We start from the raw sequence: 21,722 nt of genomic DNA on the forward strand, positions 1-21,722 counted from the left end.
ACAAGATAGACTTATGATTGAAAAGGTCTCAACCAGCAGAATACAACATGTTGGTTTCACTTGAAGGGTCATGAAACCCCAAAACATATTTTTTGAGTTGTGAACGATGAGGTAGACGATGTAGACCAACAATTCAAAGAACAAGGGACAAAAAAAGTAACTATGCCTTTATTCTTTCAGTTGGACTGACACGTCATTTGTTTTACAGTTTGATTACAGTGCTCGTAAATGTAGCCTAAAGAAAATATTATTAGACCGTTTAAATGTTCTTCCGCGTTTCTCCCTTGTTTTAGGGTTCAATTTTTAACCCTCAACTCTGTTTTGTTTTTTTTGTCTGTATAATGAGTGGGTTGCCGTTCTGTGTTTTACTGGTTGTTTTCTCCCGTCTTCCCACCCTCTACACTCCGGGAAGTCACCTGTGGGAGAAAAAAAAACAATCCGTGGCGACGGTTTTGCAATCCGTCCGCTCAGTTTATAAACCGTGCTCACGAATTCTCAAACTGTTCCCTCGGTTTAACAAATCGTGCCCACGGATTAATAAACCATACCCACGAGTTTCTAATCCGTGCTCTCAGATTTGTAAACTGTGCCTTCAGTTTTTGCAATCTGTACCCACAAATTCATAAACCGCGCCCACGCTTTCGCAATCCATTCCCACAGGTTTGTAAACTGTACTCACGGATTTGTGGCGCGCCCTCATTTTAGAAGAACACCAGGAGGTATGTTGTTAACGAATCTTTTTATTAAGTGGAATACATCAAATTGTCTTAACTGCGTCTGCATGCTTAAAGTGATTCTCAATTGTACGATTTAATATGAATGACGTGCATCAAAATCTTTTGTTTATTTGTGATAATCTTAGCACTTTATTATTATTGTCTAACCTGTATTATGACTGATATTTGACAAATTGCTTTGTTCCTTTTTTTGTAAGTTTTGGACAAAAGCATCTTCTAAATATGTAGCCTAAAATGTAATAATAATAATAATAATTATTATTATTATTATTATTATTAAGAGCCTATTATTATTATTTGAGTTAATAACTATAAATGAGTTAACTTAAGACAGTAATATGTTTATCATAAAATAATTTATGAATGCTTTATTTTTAAGCAAAAATTATGCAAAAAATTTAGGCCTATTTTATCCAAAACTGTAAAAGATTAGGTTATAGCCTATAAAAATAAAGCATTGATAAATTATTTTATGACAAACATATTTGTACATATAACACAACTCATTTATAGTTATAAACTCAAATAATAATAATAATAATAATAATTATTATTATTACATTTTAGGCTACATATTTAGAAGACGCTTTTGTTTTGCAAATTCGTCAAATATCAGTCATAATACAGGTTAGACAATAATAATAAAGTGCTAAGATTATCACAAATAAACAAAAGATTTTGATGCACGTGATTCATATTAAATCGTACAATTGAGAATCACTTTAAGCATGCAGACGCAGTTAAGACAATTTGATGTATTCCACTTAACACACAAAAAGATTCGTTAACAACGTACCTCCTGGTGTTCTTCTAAAATGAGGGCGAGCCACAAATCCGTGAGTACAGTTTACAAACCTGTGGGAATGGATTGCGAAAGCGTGGGCACGGTTTATGAATTTGTGGGTACAGATTGCAGAAACTGAAGGCACAGTTTACAAATCTGAGAGCGCGGATTAGAAACTCGTGGGTATGGTTTATTAATCCGTGGGCACAATTTGTTAAACCGAGGGAACAGTTTGAGAATTCGTGAGCACGGTTTATAAACTGAGCGGACGGATTGCAAAACCGTCGCGACGGATTGTTTTTTTTTTTCTTCCACAGGTGACTTCCCGGGCTCCGTAGTGAAGCACGGCTCTGTGATCAGTAATAAATGCTGCTCCATCTGAAAGCCGCTCTTACGCAGTCACTCCAAATATGCCCCGCAGAAGTAGATAACGCACGTCATTCCAGAAAATCCCTATTGACATCATACTATCGCTGTAGCTGAATAAACAGAAGGTCGAAACGCTTTGATTAAACATGACTAATAAGCACATGACTTCAACAATATATGGTTTATCTGAGTTCTTCAAGCCTTCTCGGGTATTTTCATGATGATAAAGTATATGTATAATGCTGTGCTAATCGACATAGCCTTTATCACTGTATAGAATACCAGGGTTTTTCCTACATAGAGAATTGAGGCGGCCGCCTCCGTCAAATTCCGTGCCGCCTCCGGCTCTCGACAATAAAAAATAACTAGGGAATCACCGAAAACGTGAGGATGATTCTGTTTTATTTCATTTAATGTAAGTGGCGATTGACAGCCTATAGTTGATAATAATATAGGCCTACCTAATGTACTGACGGTAACAATGTTGCGCTGTTGAGGCTCGCGCAGTTATTTATAACATATTATAGTTAAGAAACAATATATAGCCTAGGCCCTAGGCTACACGCGACCAGAGAGCTGTTTTCCTGAATGCCATCAAGATTGAAACCGAGACTGATTTCATAAGTTCAAAAAACAAATAGTTAAAATTAAGTCACTTACATTTTAGATGTAATGACTGTTTTTGTTCTGTTTCAGCAGCGAAAATAGTTCCAAACAAAGATCACAGCAGAACCATAGGAACAAATGTTGCATCTGAATAATGTACAAGAGTTAGTTTCAAAGTTATAAAGCCTCTAGTGTGGACTTTACGTTCCAGTTTGAGTAAGAACTAACGAATGGCTGGTGCAACCCTACCCAGTACACTAATTTAATACCATGAAATAATTAGAAGCCAATAATTCATCCTGTTAATTGTGCAAAAGCTAATTGTGTATAATTATTTATATTATTGTAAATCTATGCTGCATATTGACAGCGAGTTGATGACCTCATTGATCTCACTTACTACATAAACATTGTGCATCTTGCATAGAGTAGCAAATCTTTGTGCATCGAAAAAGTATTTGCTTGTGTGACCCATAGAGATAGTTGTCTGTTTATAGAGGAGTCATTTCCCAGTGTAATCCGTTAAGGAGATTACCAGAAGCTTTCTCCCTTTTACTAAATGCCTTGCTGCATCATTTATTTGGAAATGTAGCTGTGGGTTAGAGTTGCTAAAGATGAAGCCACGTTATCATGTCTTATCTGCCATTTAATCCTTTTGTTTTCAGGGAAATCATTCGAAACACGGATGGAGAGTGGATGGAGAAAAGTGTAGAGCTCATTGGAATGACGATAAGGAAGAAGGGGCTGGTATAAAGGTAAGAATTATTGTCTGTGTACGGGGCTAAATATTAGTTATTTTAGTTATTTTGTTAACTATTGTTATTGAGTTATTTTGAGCTCAATGCATTGTCAAGGCATCAGCTATCAAGCCATATTCATTAATGATATTGCTCTGTTTGTTTATTTCTGATTGGAAAAGAGAAGCAAAGCCATTTATCACAAGTGACCATACTTTGCCTTTTATGCAGACCGAGGCACATCATAGAAACTTGTCAGTGGGTGTAGCATTTTTCCACTGAGTGATGTGGAAAGGCTGATAGCTCGGGTCTTTATCTCTTGACCTTGTCTTCGCTCTCACAGTAGCTTAAGGCCAGTGGTGTGACTGACGCTTGGTTCAGTCTGGTAACAGCAACTTAATGCTCTCTTTGGGAAAAGTTTGCAGGTGTGTCTGTGGTCTTGCTTATAGAAAGTCACAAATTAAAATGTGTGGAAATGATGAAATTTTATGTAGGAATATGGCTTTTTTGAAATCCTCTTAAAAAGTAGTTTGAGCTTGGGAAAAGACCTTAAAGTATTGTGATGTAAATACTGCATCTACTTCATTTGGTATCTGGGTGACGCGCTACTGCTCAGAGATTCGCACGGCAAATATCCAAGAATCATGTTTCCAGTACCCACCCCTCCCTGGTTACCCCGGGTGACTTTTTACTTATCTGTTGGCCCAGATGTCCTTGTCTTCTTCATGATACCGAGTAATACTTAGGCAATAAAGTTGACTTTGCTGTGTGCAAAACAATATTTTGCTCCTTTTTTATTTTGACTAGATAAGTAACATTCACTCGCACAAATTATATTTCATGACTTATTCATCCAAATAAATACCAGCTGGAAACTATTTGGTCCTCATCTAAAATTTCAAAACACAGTCTACCTTCCAGTTTTTCCTTGCACCTCTCATTTTGAACCTCTCAGTCTATGAAAAAGTCAAATGTTTATCATTATCTCTTTTTTTTCTTAGCAAAATCTTAGGGTCAGACAATGGAAAACCCTTCAAGAAATGATTTGTAGCATCTGTGTTTTGCGACGATGGTTTAGTGTGTTGACTAAATCATCTAGCTGTTGCTTAGCAATGACCATGCACAATATGTTTGCTTTCAAGGAAGAGCCACTGACAAAGATGGCAGGCATTAAGTCATAGAGGCTGGAAAATCACTTAAAAATGACAAAAGCAAAACTTCAGACATCTAAAAGATAGTACCTTGTCTTTTTGGCTCTAATGGTAATAGATTACTGACATAGCTGGCACCAAATATGGAAAGGCGTTTCAAGTCAAGACCTGTTCATGCATACTTGTAATTTTAAGACAAATGGCAGACCTGATCATGTCTGCAACTTCTTTTGGGAGTGTTCAAGAGAAAACTTGTTTTATTATTATTATTATTATTATTATTATTATAATTATATATTTTTTTTCTCCACTTGATTTCGCTTTTGACATTTGCACAAGCACATTGTCATTTTTGCATTTCAGCAGTGAAAAAATAAATGCACTAGTATTTTTAGTATTCCTGGAAAGTTGCCTTCCGATACTGCATCAAACCAGAAAGCATTCATTCTTTCTCTAATTTTGTAGTCATACAGGCTTGCCATTGAATGCAGCACCGGTTGTTGCAGTGCAACAGATCTGCATGGTAGTCTGCTTGTTGCAACATGACCACCTGACTTCCTGACGGTTGTCATTCCACAACAAGCGAGTCGAAGCTGTCTGAACAGGAAGTTGCCCCTAAAAAAACACAGACCTGTTGTATGGTTGCAGTATTATTTCACACTTGTTTCATTTTGAACTCCTCCGCTAAAACATTCAAGAGATAAAGTAGACTTCAAAAAATGAAAGCCCCCCAAAGAGCTCCCCCCTCACAGAGCCCCCACTACAGGCAGCAGGAGGAGCTGGCAGGAGTTTCAACTCAAGCAGTAAAATGACACCATGCCCCTCCATTTTTTTCTTCTTATGAAATGCAAAGAGAAGAAACAAAGCTGGATGTGTTTGAAGGCTTCTGGTAAACCTGGATAGGAGGGGAAAAGGAAGCTGTTATCTAATCCTGTATTACTTGAAGGTAGAGTTTCAGCTTTTATAATAAGCTACAAATATGTTTTACTTTTTATTTTGAGTTCTTCTATTCCCTTTTATTGTTAAATTGTTGAATTTGTAAAATCTTCACGGCTGTTTCGATGTGAGAGGAATAATGTAATTATACTAGTCTTTTTATTAGTAACTCTATTCTAGACTGGTTGACGTTCTGGGAATGTCGGGACGGTTTCTTTTCTTTTGTTTATAAAGCATTTATCTAGTTCTTTTTTTAATGTGAAACTGAATTGCTGCACTGTGAGGTCATTCCTGAAGAGGAAATTCCACAGCCAAAACAATGTCCATGAACAAACTGCTGGATATTGCAAACAGTGTAGCTGATCATACAATGGTACATGTCCTCAAAACATGGCATTACCATGATGCATTTTGGTACTTTATAAGTATCTAGTTTGTAAGAATAAAAATACTGCATTAACGGTGTTAAGAAGCTGAATGTGCAGTGGTGGTTAGTGATATTGACTGTCTGCTCTTTAGAACTGTACTTTTTCAAACCTGAATGCATGAAAAGAAGTTATAGAACAATTCAATGCATTGCTTATTTTTATTCTTACGAACTAGATACTTATAAAGTACCAATGCATCCTGGTAATGCCATGTTTTGAGGACATGCACTGTATGCTTTGAAATACTGCAATAGCATCCAAATATGATGCCGCACAAATATAGCAGTGTTTCCCATAGGATATTGTGTAACTGGTGGGTGGACCGTGGTCCCTTTAGGGTGGCCCGGGGGCATGTCCCCCGGAAGAAGATTTTGTACATTTTAAAGTTAACTTGATCAATCTGGTGCACTTTGAGAGTTCAAAATTAAGAGCTCCAACCCATATTCAGTGTGCAAAGAAACAAAGAAAAAGTCTGTTTCTGGACTTTAAAGGAGACTTGAACCTCTTTTTCATTGTGATATTGTCAGTCTACATTACACTACATACTACTACTAGTACTACTAATAAATAATAATAATAATAATCTTATAATATTATTCCTATTATGAGCTATATTGGAAAACAAATGCGCTGAAAAATAAATAAAACTTTCATAATTAGTTTTGTCTTAATTTCTATCCATACAAGAGATAAACCCGTGAGCTTTTAGTTTAACGGAAACTGCAGTTGAGCTTTTATTTTGGTGGAAAACAAGTTTACAAACACTTCTCATTACAAATCTAGTGAAATGCTGTAAATCGTGAATTATCCAAATGTGAAAAAAATGCGTAACTACGTTCCCAAATTCACGCTAAACTCAGCACATGCACAGATGGAGTTCACTGCATTCATTCACTGAACTGAATGTGCGCACTTCTTTTTGCCCAGCACACCTTTGATAAGGACACAAACCCTTATCGTGCTTTTGATTTTAGTTTGTTTGACAGTAATGGTGCAAAACACGACATTAAATAGCGTTTGTTATTATGAGAAGTTTAAAAATATTTTTTGGCCGCAACAATGTAGTTAATGAATGGGAAGCACTAAAATCTATTTTATCTATGTTGATATTGTTGCGGGCCGATACAAATAAATCTATGTATGGGAAACACTGTATAGTAATCGTTCAGTATCATGGTATTGGCATATGATGCTGTACCAGTGCGTTAAGTGGATATAACAAATCTGTAATTGAATTTCAGTTTTGAAAAGATGTTATTACATCTTAGTCAGTATTGAATGTTCAAGACACTTGCAGGGGACACTGTAATATTGGAAAGTAATTTTACTGCGCGTTTACTGTCAATAGGGACTGTGTTGTCTTTGCTTGTACTTTGCAGTCCCCATTTTACATGTAATGTGAATTATTACAGAATTGAAAGTGGATGTTAATTGTGCTTGCTTCTGAGGGAAAAAATTGGATTCCTATGGTCCCTATAGACCTTATGTAGCCCCGCCCCTTTTCAGCGCTGCGCTCGTTGTCTTTTGACTTCCGGTCTGTATTTTCACAGTGATTTTGCGTGTTTATTAATGAACGGCTCGTTTTAAAATCTTCCCGGTCGACTGACATTTGTTTCGTCATCTGCTTTAAACATTACAGTCCTCATGATAACTTTCGTTAACTTTACATTAAGTAAATCCACTTCAAAAGCTAATTACTCCTGGACAGCAATGCCATAGAAATATACAGAGCGACCACAAAACGGAAGTTAAAGACAATATTCTAAAGATGGCGGCGCCCTCGTTTCTCTGGCGCATAAGGTCTATATGACAGGCATTTAAGGAGGGATTTAAATTTTAAATTTAAATTTTAAATATAAAGGAATATTCAGTTATTTTAAAGAGATTTTTGGATCTGGATCTGATTCATAACGATGAAAGTAGATTGTGTTCATCAACACCCCCAAAGCATGCACAGTCCTACAACTCTTTGTGGGTTTGACATTATATTCGTTTAAGTTAGGCAGTTTTGATCTATATGCGGTTTAATGTTTGATGATCGCATTAGCTTACGTGTGTGGGGTGGGTGATATACCTGTAGACACAATTAAACGGTAGAATACAGCATGTGAGTTCTGAACTTAGCAGGAACACCTTACTGGGCTTGAACAGTCAAATACACTCACTTATGTCAAAATGCCCGCCTTTGCGAGTGTCCTTATAAACGCAGTCGTTAATGTCTTAAGTGAATGTAAATGGTTGAGAAAAAAGCGTATGTGTATTAGTATATTAGATCATTGCATTTGCTTTTAAAGTGAGAGCAGCCTAATAAACCTGCTTTTGTTCTATTGTAGTTTTTTATTTTTCAGATTTTTATTTTCCTTGTTCCTATTTTATCTCTGACTGTTTACTAGTCTTCAATATGCAATTGTTGTTTTTTACTTGCTACTTACTGCCCATTATGCCTCTGGCATGTAGGGCAGCAACGAAGGTCCTCCACTCTGGTCGATTCTGGGCTATTTTCTGGACATCTCCCCATGTCAGGTTCATAGATTTCATTTCTTCCTCTACTGTGCAACGCCAGGTGATCTTTGGTCGTCCTCTCTTTCTTCTACCTTCGGGTGTCCAATGAAGGGCTACGCTTGGGATGCTGTCTTGCTCTCTTCTCAAAATATGGCCAATCCAGTTCCAGCGCCGCTTTGTTACAATGCTACCCATGCTGTCTTGTTGACATCTTGTTAATAGATCCTCATTTGATATCTTGCTTGGCCAAAAAATCCGACAGATTCTTCTCAGACTCCTTGCGTGGAAGACTGACAGTTGGCATATGTCACTTGCTGTCATTCTCCAGCATTCTGCGCCATACAGTAGGGTGGATAGTACGCAGCTCTGATATAATTTGAGTTTTGTCTTGGTTCTATACTGCTGAGACTTCCATATGTTGTTTAGCATTCTGAATGCATTTCTGGCTTTGTTGATTCTGTTTTTAATGTCATTGTGTGCACCCCCATCATATCATATTTTACTTGCTAGTTAGGCTATTATTAGTTTGTAAAACTGGTGATGAGATTTATGAAATTTCAATAAAATTTTTATATCATAACTTTATTTAAAGCAAAAATAACTATATCGTGATGTATAATGTTATTGTGAAATTATTCATATCGTGATACAAGATTTTGGTCATATTGTCCACCACTACATGTGCGTAAGCAATGCTTCTATCGCTTGTTTCTGCTGCTGCTGCTTTGCTTGTTTTTGGATCTGAAGATTCTGTACTATTTCAGAGATGCGTAATAGCGCCCCTACCATAAAACAGTGAAACCATGAATTGCCTGAAAATTCCATCAATTGCAGGGAAGCTTTGTCATAAATATAGATGCACCAATACTAAATTTCTCCACTGATACCGATTGCAGATTTTTCAGAATGATATCTGCTGATACTGATTTTTGTTTGGTAGTTTGGTTTTCCTAAGGGAAAAAATCTCTCCCAACTAATTCTGTAAACTATACAGGGAACCCTCTCATTTGGTACATTACTATAATATTAGAGGTTAAAATTAACAACATAGCCCAAACTATTCAACTGCTATTTTTTATTTTTTTAATAATTACACTCAAATGAAAACTGAAATGTTTGCAAACAACTTAGTTATATATAGTTATATGCGTTCATAAACGCTTGTCTTCATGTCAAATTAATTAAAACTTACATGTATAATTAACAGTAAATCTCTTTATAGCTGACTGACGAACTGGACATTGGAAAACTTCCCTAAAGTAAATGCAAAGTTAAAGGGTTAGTTCACCCAAAAATGAAAATTCTCTCATGTTGTTCCAACCCTGTAAGACCTTTTGTTCATCTTCAGAACACAAATTAAGATATTTTTGATGAATTCTGAGAGCTGTGTCACTCCTTCATAGGCTTCTAGGCAATTTCATTCTGCCGCTCTAGAAAAGTTAGTAAAAACAGCGTCAAAATAGTCCAAGTGACTAGCTCAACCTTAAGTTTATCAAGCGACGAGAATACTATTTGTGCGCAAAAATAACGACTTTATTCAACTATTCATTTTCTTCTGTGTGGGCCTCTGACGTGAGTTCACGAGAGCGCCATGACGCATGCGCGAGAACTGAGAAGATGAAGAACTTGAACTGAGGAACTACAGCGATCTGTCATGTCACATTTAAGTGCATCAAAACACCATGTATTGTTTTGAATTTGACTGTTTCTTATTAGAAGTAACAAAGCACAAAGCTCTTTGCGATCATTAGATGGGAGGCACACTACAATTAACGTTTGGCGTAGGGAAAACCCATGGACCTACCAGCCCTGGTAAAATAGAGCCTGCTTTAACGTTGCTATTTTTAACTGTTAATGCATTATAGTTGTTAACTTCAATATTTTTTTTATATTTATTTGTTTATTTGAAAAGGGACAATGTACACTAATCAACATTCAGATGAAATGTAAGAGTACCCGAGTTAGCCACAGGCTAGTTTTCATCGGCAGTCCCCTTGCCAGATGTTATTAGGCATCCTAAAATAAAACTGTTGTAATACAATAAAATTCATTATACAATAAACAAAAGATAAAAGAAAATTAGACTGTGTAAAATCACAACCAATCGAGTAAACAAGATAAACAAATAAGATCTAAAAATAAATGATAATAGATGATACTGTTATTGTTAGTGGATGGGACCAGCGTCAATACAGCCCTAATTTCAACACTAGATATTTTCTTCACACACAGTATAAGTTGCAGTATGACATGTTTTTCTGTCCCCTTTTGATTGACAGGATATAACTGGCCCTGATCATCGGCTGTTTTTAAACAATCGGCTGATGGTTGATAGTGAAAATAATAATGTAATAAATCCTGGAAATGTCTCAATGAAAATATTGTTTAAGTCACAATTTACATGGACTATGACTCTTATGGAGATTAAGTATTGAGGTTTTACTGCATTTTACAACCCACTATCTGTTGCAGTGTCTGTTGCAATTGTGCAAGGTTGTATTTATGAACTGCTAGACTGACAACAACTGAACTATTTGTATAATGGTAGTAGCAAAACAATACTACGTTAGCAACATTAAACAGTTTTGAGTTTGTTTTCAAAATTTTCCTCAATTATTCAGCCAATGTAGAGGAGGCATAATTAACATAAGCCCCTTTCACACAGAGATTCCGGAAAATACACGGATAAAGTGACCCAGGATTTGACCCGGGTTCGTTTGATTTTGATTCATTCACACTGCCAGTGATTTTCCGGAATCAGAGAGTGCGTTCACACACAACCCGTAAAAATGCCGTAAAGACACGTGACATCGATGTGACTTGTAATCTCTTAAGTTTGCTTATGAGCTGCGATCTCTTGCTGCGAGAAACCACGCTTGTGCATTTTTCTCTCTGATTCGATCATAAACTTGCGCATTACGTACCGTTTCACAGCTGGCGAACGATCCCGGCTTCAGCGTCATCACTACGACACGGCATTATTACGGCTTTTGTTCACACAGCGCGCGTTCCGGGACTGAACACGGCAATGTTACTAGGTCCCCAACACGGCATCGATCCCGGCATCAATCCCGGGTCGAGTTTGCGTTCACACAGAAGGCGCTCTGGCAATTTGCCGGCAATTTCCCGGGTTCAAAGTGCTGTGTGAAAGGGGCTATAGTGGACTTAACGTGGTACCCATGAATCTGTATGGAACTGCTCTATATGTTCTATAAGCAAACCACATAAACAACTTAATCTCTCGAATATTGTTTTATTCAGATTATTGGCCTTCAAAGTGTTTTAAATGAGGTCAGTTTCTAACGAGGTGCAGTATTTATTTATTTTTTGTAAGGTTTCCATAGTTTTTATTCGGGCTGTGCGATATGACGATATATATCGTATGGACGACATAAAAAGTCTATTGTTTAATATTATGCTCTATAGTTTATAATCATGGTGTCGCAAAAAACATTGTTTACGACAAAACTTTTTCATCATTTGGATGACTGCAATCTTACACGCCAACCATGGGGGATGCAGGCTGAAATGTGAATAACATGGCGGGGAGACAGAACCAGGTGGCTCCAAGCAGGATAGCGCGATCACAGCAATTTTTGTCCACCTGAGGAACCCGTTACTCCACAATTTATGGTCATACGGATAGAAGCAAAACATGATTCAAAACTGTAAAGCTTTTGTAAAATACAGAAAACAAGCACGATGCCGTTTTCTGCCGTCTCGGTTTCCTTTCCGTGAACTTTGGACCCCGTCGCATGAACCGAGATCAGCAAAAATTTTCTTTTGTTTTGTTAATCTGTAATTATTTAAGCGAATAGCTTATACTTTGCATATAGGCCTATATATTAGTTTTATATATTTAGTTTTATTCTGTTTCCTCCGTTCACAGAAGCGCTTTAAGTGCGTGATGTGACATTGTGTGAATCAATGTTCTACACTATCCTGGAATTTTTGCTGGTTTCAAAAAACAAAAAGTTGCATATTAGGCTACCTGCTATTCATTTTCACTGAAATGTAGGCCTAATTGTTTGACATTTGGTGACATATACAGTATATCCTTGGGAAAACTAACGCCAGCGCATTGCCATTGCGACTTAACTACGATGACTTGACAGCTGAGCGCAGGCATTTCACTCACGTTGATATTGGCTATCAGGGAACTACACTAACCTTTTCCACTGGTGGCACTTGCGCTACTAACTTTTTCAGTTACTGGCGCAAAACATGATTTGGTCGCACAAATTATTTATAGTAAGCCGCTATGGATAATAATGAACAATAATGAAACTGTATTGCATACAGATGTGCTTTTTATTTTACTTGCCATCTTTTAAACCACATGCCGCCTTGTTTTTGTTTTCTTTAACATTGGTTGGGATAGATTTACTGCAATAGAAAATACAGTACACATAGTGCAAAATGGATTTCAACATGCTATGGTTGGCACAGATGGGCAGACTCCTGAACTCTTAAGTAGTGATGCTCCGATGTGAAAATTGTGGCCGATACCGATAATAACCGATATTAATATTGCTGTTATGGCCGATACCAATATCTCTGTATAGAAAACAAATTTACTGATAATCAAATAGAGATTTTCCAAAACACTTCTTTTTTTTTTTTACTTTAGAAATGACTTATGTTGGGCACCTTTACCTGTGTGCAAAATATGTCACAGATAGGACACACATGCATTATATTGCATTGCATTGCATATAATGTGTGCTGGTCAACTTGTCTAAAATTAAGAAACCCCTAGAAAACAGTAAAAATAAAAAAATAAAAACAGGTGTACAATTAAGATAGGCTACTTAATTTATTATTCCAATATCCAAATATGATACTAAATAGCACAGGGAAAAGAGCTTCTATTTGTGACGTGCTGTCTTTGCGTTTGAACATTGCACATTTTAAACAGGAACTGCATAAATGTTAGCCAATACAAACATATTTATAGAAAACAGTTGACAATGAATATACAGGAGTCCAATAATAGCATAACGAATCACTTATTCTAAAAATAATATCAAGTAGGCTAAGTTAGACGAATCCGACATACAACGAGGGCTGTGTTGTAAAACGTCCGTCATTTAACGAATTTTAAAAACACGGATGGATAATACAAAATGCTTTCTGACATTTTGACAGAAAAAAAAACAAGCAAGAACAAAATTTAAACTATAGCCCGTCAATTTTCATTTTACAATTATCTTCTCTCTCTGTGTGCGCGTGTTTGTGAGAGAGAGAGCTCGCGCAGCACTGATACAATGGTACGTTTTAATCTAAGTAACGGTCGTGGGGCTGAAGCCAACTTGATGTGTTGAATGCTCAGAGCATGTTATAAAACGTATTCTTAAAATACGCATTTCTGTTTTAATAAATGCTCATAGTAAATCATAGCATATTGCCTAAAACATGGGTACAAAAATAATCAGTGATACATTTGCGACCCATTAAAAATTGCAATGGCATTTCAAAAGGTCGCATATGTGACCATTTTGGTCGCAGTGTAGTTCCCTGGCTATGCGTCAATATCACATTTGCACAGTCTGTACTATTTGAATTCGTGATTGGTTGACTACCAAATTAAAATATGTAACAGAATGATAAAATAACGTTAATAACCGGTTAATGGCCATTTCAAATAAGTGTGTCTGTTTTGATTTTGTTTCTGTTTCCGGCTATGTTTGTCAATTTCGTTCGTTTCGTTCATTGAACAGATTTGGAGCCTTGATTGCTGCTATATTTTAAAGGTCCCGTTCTTCGTGATCCCATGTTTCAAACTTTAGTTAGTGTGTAATGTTGCTGTTAGAGCATAAATAATATCTGTAAAATTATAAAGCTCAAAGTTCAATGCCAAGCAAGATATTTTATTTAACAGAAGTCGCCTACATCGAACGGCCCGTTTGGACTACATCCCTCTACTTCCTTCTTTAATGACGTCACTAGAACCGTTTTTTGACTGACCTCCGCCCACAGGAATGCTCCCTCAACTCTACCGAAATTCGTTTATGCACTTGCGCACTTCTTATAACTTACTGTGTTTACGGTGTTTACTCTTACGGTGATTTTCTGAAGTAAAACTGACGCTTCATCTTTTGTGTGATGTACAATAAACTTTATTAAACTCATCAGTATATGTTTGATCATCATTCAGACAGCAGACTTGTAGGCTATTAATAAATAATGGATACATACAAGCAGATGACAAATACGTTATAATAACCGTAATTAAACTACTAAACTATACCTGTTATACAGCACTCTGACTCTGTAGGCATTATTGTCCGACTCGAAATGAACACCGTTACTGAGAGTTTCTGATATTATCATCATTCCGTGAGATGAAATTGTCCTGACAGACTAAGCGCGAGCTCATGAAGCTCCGCCCCCTGGGTCGTCCAGCAGCAGCTTATTTGCATTTAAAGGGCACACACTTGAACAGCCCGTTTTTCTGTGCCCCAAAAAATGACAATTTAAACATGCTGTAAAAAATGATCTGTTGGGTATTTTGAGCTGAAACTTCACATACACACTCTGGGGACATCAGAGACTTATTTTACATGTTGTGAAAAGGGGCATAATATGGGACCTTTAAACGTGACAGTACAATGTACATTCTCACTCAAAGAGAAAGTACATTCTTAATCAAACATTTGCCCAGAAGTTCTAAATAAAGTTCTAAATCTCTCAATCAACTATTCTTTTAGTTTATATATACTAAACGAAAGTATTTTCCATGTGGTATATGTAAGGGTTAATGCCCGACGAGGTGTCCATTATCAGGTATTAATGGATGACGGCGAGGTGTGAACCTCCGCCGAAGTCCATTGATACCTGACAATAGACACCTCGAAGGGCATTAACCCGCTTATACCATGGTCACTTACGAAAGAAAGCAATATTTAATCAATTAATAATACTTTAATGTGTTTTAGAGTAAAAATCGTGAGGGTTTTTATTTATTAAGTCGAGCGCACTATTTAATATCTCCCGTATACAGGCGTTGCCAAGCAACGTGGCCACAGCGACCCGACCGCAGCAGTTGATCAGTGAGTTTGAGCCAGCGCAATCATTTAGAACTGTCATCAGGCAAATTGACGGGACGCCTTTCCTAGGTGTACATTATCACTTTTTAATGGACACCCTGCAGCCAATCAGAATCGAGTATTCACCCAGACCATGGTATAAAAACTATTAATTGATTGAATTTACAGAAAAGGTAGTATATTGTGACCTATATCGTTATCGGGATATGAGATTTTGGTCATATTGCCCAGCCCTAGTTTTATTATTCTTTGTTTTACTTTAGGGGTGGTTTTTATGTCTCTAGGTAAGGAAAAATTCCACAAAGAAAAACTCTTCTTTAGGCATCATTATTAAGCTGAAGTAGATATTTGTTGATTAGCTTTAAATTGTGCAGAGTTGTGTAGGATGGAAATATTGGGGTTTACAGTTTTTGATACCTGTTATTGTTTTGATTTCAGTGCCAGAACATATCAAGTCCAGTTTCAGCCAGCCTCAGTCTGCCAATTAGAACAGCAGCACCTCCACTGTAACCTGCGCCATCAGCAATGCCAAGAGGGCCCCAGCCAGCGGCCAGCCCCAAGCCCTGCCTCGGTACCCGCTCCGTGAAGTTCCGCCGCATCTCTGTCAGCACAAACAGAAATAGCTGTTGAAGTGTGGGCAATCCCTCACGGTCCTCGCTGCCACCCTGGGAACTCAAGTGCAGCTCAACTCCAGCCAGCCAGGGGAGCTTACAACTGAGAGGTCTGTCCTACACTGCGCCCAAAGCCACCTTTCAGGTACTAGTCCTCCACAAGATGACCTTGTTAATTACGGATCAGCCAGGTACACTGAGAGCTATGATGTATATGTTTAAAGTTAGCCATTGGTGATAGACGGAGGCTTTTCAAGTTTACAAGGACAGATATGTGTGTGTTCATTAGGGGTGGGGGAAAAATCGATTCACATGAATAGCGATTCTATCTTCTACCGATTCACAAATTTCAATTTTCTAAAGTATTACACTTTAACTTCACAGTACTAAAAGTTATTGGCACGTTAGTGTTGTTAATCACAAGCCGGTGAAGTAGAACTCAATGTAATGCTCGCACTGACGGACGCAGGCAAAGCGTGAGCAAAGATGCTGCCTCTTAGATGCATGCAATCCCAAATTTACTTCTCTTTCACAGCTTATTGTGCTTGCATGGTCGAATACACACACAATTATGTCAAAATGCACATCAGGTGGAGTATTCACATAAGCACAGTCTGTTATGTCCTAACACAGGAGGAAATCGTTATGTGTAATAGTATATTAGATAAAATAAAATTGTCTGCCTTGCTTTATTACAGAAGACTGCCAGTCATGTGTGTAATGATTGCAATCAGCTTAATAATAATATTGGGTTGATTTAAAATGGGAAGAAAAAGGTTCACATTTAATTCAGTGGGTTTTTTTCTTCAAGTCCTATCTACCACAGTCAAATAGGAAAAGTAACACAAAACAGTAATTTAGAATCAAATCTATGTATATTCAAATTTTATTAAAAATTGAGAATTGATTTTTTTTAATCTAATCATGACCTCAATAGTCGATATGAATTGGAATAGTGAGGTACCAAAAGATTCCCACCCCAAGTGTTCATAAAGTACTGTTGTTGTTTTTTTGTTTCTTTGGTATTTTAGTAGTCATGTTGATAAATTGGCTAATATTTCACCATTTTCAGATTGTAGCATTGTCTAAAGTGTCTAAACAACAAAATAATTAGTTTCAAGTGTTTTTTTTTTTTTTTTGGTAATGCAAGTATTGTGTAAAAATATCTGTGCTAGTATATATTGGCATGTGCATCTCCCACTGAAAAACCCATATTAGTCAAGCACTAATTTAAAGTCCAGTTCAGTTACCTGTAAAAGTAGCAGTGATAAATTGGAATCGTTGGTCATAGCTGTAGAAATAAGCAATATTATTTGTTAAATGGTCTTAGTGTGTGGCCTTTTTATTGGTGTGACCTATTTTGCAGCTTCATTTAGTTATTTTTCCTGACTGTGTTGCTCTTGTTTTTTTGTAGGCATGGCTCCCATTCGGGATTCTGTCAGCCACTCCCCTAACCAAACAGGTGGCTCACTATTTCTTTTTTTCTCACCATGTGCTGTTGTTTACCATTTTTGTTTAGTGTGTGTGTGTGTTAAGTCCAAAAGTCATCTGAAGACCTGTTCATCAGTTTGTGTTTAGGTAGATTGCAAGTTGTTGTCAATATCTCTGTGGTGCATGCTTAAGTGTTTTTCATGAGTAGCTTTGATTCTCTCTAAATTTAGCCATTTGCTCTAGAGCTTCTTGTAAGAATTATGATGTTTTGGCATAGGTATACTGACTTTCCCTGTTTCCTGCCAAATCTGTGTTTTTCCTGTGTTATATAAGACCAGACTAGTAGTGCTGCCAACTGTTTCAAAGTGCTAACTTTTCTTAATTCAGTCTTGCATTGTAAGTCAGAGATTGTACCCTCTGTCCATGACACAGTATGTCTCCCATTAAAGGAACAGTTCCTCCAAAAATATTAAAGACTTCCATTTACTGACCTTGTGGTTCTGAACCTGAATGGCTTCTTTTTTTTATTTTTCAAAATATATCCTTTTGTGTTCAACAGAAGAAGTCATATAGGTTTGGAAAGACACGGTCAGTAAATGACAGCCTTTAATAGGGTGAGTGAATGATAGCGGAATTTCCATTGTTCTATCCCATTAACTTGTAGACTACAAGTCTCTCCTTAGTTGACGTCTCTTTTTGTCTCCCCTGGAGAGATGAAATATGAGATTGAAATGTAATATAACTGTAATTTTCCTTTACCTCCAGTGACCTTCAGCAGAATCTCATATTTTACTGAGTCACTCTTAAACAAACAGTTTACTTGAGACCAGCAATGAGACCAGCAATGAGACTGTCTGTGCTGCTTTGTCTTCCCATATCTGTTGTTAACACAGCCGGGGAGAAGGATCTCAGACTTGGCAAGAGAACAGTGCTCAAAGAAGCTTGGCAGCCATCTTGCAGAAAAATATGAAAACAAGAGCAGGCTACCAGAAAATGCATATTTCAACGAACACAGCAGTTGTGTTATTGTTAGAATTTAGTGCCACCATGCTTGCCGCATCAAAGCAAAATTAGCAAACTTGCAGAGACACTTCACACTTAGTGTTGCTGCTTGCAGTCGTCTGTCTTTCCCTTCTCTTCCATCCTGGCTTGCAGCATGATCATGCTGCGGCTACAAAATGGTGGCAGCTCTACTACTGTTTCAGTCTGGCTTGAGTGAGACACCTCTCAGCAGGACAGAGACAAGGACTATGGGCAGTTAGCCATTGTACAAAACAATTTGTAATTTGTAACCAAATGTTTGTAACCAACACATTTATATACGCCATTTGGCTTGTGTTTTAGGTTGTTTTATTTACTCATGGGTGTATTACAGTTAATAACTCAGTTAATAAAAGTATAGGGATATTTCATTGCATGGAGTCTGTGGAACTGAATGTGCTGAATGTCTAAATTAATGTCTTGCTGAATGTCTAAATTGTCCCAACAAATATTTTTTGGAAGGAACCTTATATTTTAAGTCACCACATTCTTAAGTCTTTACTAAACAAATACAGACTGTGTCCAAATTTTTTCCCCTGTTTGCCATCTGAAATGACTGACCTTTTATTTGCGTTCACAGGTTTGGAACATGCTGGTCTGGAACCTCAGTATGAAAGTTCACCATGGAGCTCAGGCTCACCTTGCAGCGACTCAAACAGCAACTGGGGAAAAGTAATTGTAGATAAGGGACCCTGGCCCTCTATCACTGGTAGTGATCCAGAGTTAGCCTCTGAATGTATGGATGCTGACTCTGCCTCCAGCTCTGGGTCGGAAAAAAATCTTAGTATGATGCCGTCTGGGAGCACTGGGGGTGACAACAATGGCAATAGACAAGGTTCTCATTTCATGGTTGCAAATGGCAGCAATAATGTGGGTAATGGGAGTGTTAAGGGGCCTTGGGGTGTATCCAATGGCTCAATGCTAAGCACATGTCAAGGCTCCGGAGATGGCCCCAGTGGCAAGCTGGCAGAAAGCAAAATAAATGCATGGGGTACCCAAGTTTCCTCAACCAATATAGGTATAAATCCAAGCACTTTGAACCCAAATGCCAACCATGGTGCCTGGCCCGTTCTTCAGAGCACTGGGCCCAATCCCCACGGGCCGGTGGGGAACGGAAATGGTGGCACCAACACTCAACAAAGCACCATAGGTCAAACACCCAGCATGCAGAGTATCAACTCTAAGATGCCCTGGGGATGCCTGCAGCTGTCTGAAGCTGAAGTCAATGGTACAAACAAGGTTCCAAGTGGGCAGCCTCAAAACCTTAACACTGAATTTAATGGACCAAATAACACTACTAACTCGATGACCTCTAGTTTACCAAACTCTACAGGTTCAATACAGATGAATGAACAGCCCCCAGGGCACCGAGCTTGGCCTATGAGTACAGGGGGCTCCCCTCAGCTCCCTATTTCTCCAGTCTCTAATGGCACTTCCATTTCTCAACACGGCAACAGTGAGGGAATTAACAGTGGGTCTTATGGTACAGCATGGGGCATTACGCCCAGCACTAATTACTCTGGAGACAAATGTCCCATCCCTAAAGGCCAAGCTGTGGGCGACACTGTGAATGCAACTCTAATGCAGTCTGGAGCCAACAGCTCCTCTGTGAGTGCTGCTTTAAAGAATAATAATAATAACGGGATGGGCGGTCGTGAAAGAGGTTGGGACTCAACCCCCGGTACCTCACAAAGTATGTCTTGGGGAGCAGGTAATGGTGTGGGCCCAGCTGGGATCCCTCGCCCCTGGGGGAGTGCCTCCTCCTCCTCTTCTTCCTCTTCCTCATCCTCTTCAAACACTGGCACTAAGGTCTCAAACGGGGAGTGGAACACTTTGCCCAGCAACAGTCAGCATTCCAATGATAGCACGAATGGAAGCAGAAAGGGAACTAATGGATGGAAGTCTTTGGAGGATGATGCTCTTGGTATAGGGAGCTCTGGTCAAGCATTGCCAGGCAGCACGTGGAACAAATCTACAGGCAGTGAAGGTAGCGGAGAGAGCTCGGGAGGTCGCAGTGAGAGGGACGGGCAGCGTGGTGGCAACCGAAGGAGGGGAAATCCGCAGGGGATGGTTAATGCAGCTCTCTCTAGAATTGATGTGGACCCCAGGGTGCTGTCCAACACTGGATGGGGACAAACTCCAGTCCGCCAGAACACTGTCTGGGATGTTTCAAGTTCCGATAAAAAGACAGGATGTGGACAGACAGGCTGGGGCAGTGCTCCCAATCAGGGATCTAACTCAGGTGGGTGGGGAGATGGACCCAGCACCAACAAAAGTAGCGATTCTTCAGTGTCTGGGTGGTCTGAACCGAAACCTTCAACTGGCTGGGGAGTTACCAAAGGCCCAGTTGGGCAAAATGGATGGGAGGATGCCCCTTCTGTTACAATGAACAAAGGCGGTTCTTCATGGAATAGCACCAAGGATGAGAAGTCCTCTTGGAATAATGCGCCAAAGGCAAAGCAAGGCTGGGGCTCTGCTGGAGAGGGATGGGGTGGAGAAGGCCCAAAGGGAAACCATTGGGTAGAGACCCAGAAGCCTGGTTCAGGTGGCTGGGACAGCGACAGCGACCGCTCTGGATCGGGCTGGAGCGAGCCTGGGCCCTGCGGGACAAGCAACACCTGGGGAGGCAGTGGAGACACCAACACTCCTGACCAGAGTGGTTCAGCCACAGGATGGGGAGACCCACCGAAGACCAACAATCAAAATCAAACCTGGGGCGAGCCAATCAAACCAAGCCACTCCAACCCTGCTTGGGGCGACAACACAAAAACGAACAACTCTTCAGAATGGGGCAAGTCCCAAGATTCCAGCATGGGAACGTTCAGGAGTGGGAACACCTCTCAGACTGGAGCCCCTAGTCAGAACAAGCCTACAGGATGGCGGGGGGGCCCAATACCTGCTGCCTCCAAAGAAGAATCATCCACTGGATGGGAAGAGCCATCCCCTGAATCCATCAGGCGCAGAATGGATATTGATGATGGTACTTCAGCATGGGGAGATCCCAACAAATTTAACTCCAACGTAAATATGTGGAACAAGAACAATGCTGGAGAGCAGGATGGCATGGCTGTTTGTCAGCCCCCACAAGCCCAAAGCTCCATGGCTCCAAAGGAAAAGAACTGCAGCCCAGGTGGGTGTCTTCCTTTTTGGCAGTGCCTTGGCAATTATTACTCACCCATTATATTTATCTTTAGTCATGCACTCATCCCTTTGGAATTTTTCTGGATGTGCTTTTTCCACCCACCCCTTTCCTCTAATACCTCCTGCACTGACAAGTTCTGAACTTATGATTGAGTGTTTGTGTGCATGTCTATATATAAATGTATTCATGCAGTACATT

The 21,722-nt window shown here is 38.9% G+C and overlaps 1 protein-coding gene across 4 annotated transcripts in view; it reads left to right on the top strand.

The window, feature by feature from the left end:
* The window catches only part of LOC311083260 (trinucleotide repeat-containing gene 6A protein-like), a 40,566-nt gene that overhangs the window by 7,500 nt on the left and 11,344 nt on the right, over positions 1 to 21,722 (top strand). For 3 of the 4 annotated variants that reach the window (XM_084114674.1, XM_084114673.1, XM_084114676.1), the window contains exons 3-6: positions 3,162 to 3,251; positions 15,738 to 16,055; positions 17,325 to 17,372; positions 18,963 to 21,512. In XM_084114674.1, coding sequence (XP_083970800.1) covers positions 17,327 to 17,372; positions 18,963 to 21,512 — 2,596 coding nt within the window. In that variant the 5' untranslated portion in view covers positions 3,162 to 3,251; positions 15,738 to 16,055; positions 17,325 to 17,326. Of the gene's footprint in view, positions 1 to 3,161; positions 3,252 to 5,207; positions 5,331 to 15,737; positions 16,056 to 17,324; positions 17,373 to 18,962; positions 21,513 to 21,722 lie in introns of those variants that run through there. The other variant, XM_084114675.1, reaches the window with a different exon arrangement.

This window comes from Abramis brama (assembly GCF_963993115.1).
Source record: "Abramis brama genome assembly, chromosome: 1".
Taxonomy (NCBI): Eukaryota; Metazoa; Chordata; class Actinopteri; order Cypriniformes; family Leuciscidae; genus Abramis; species Abramis brama.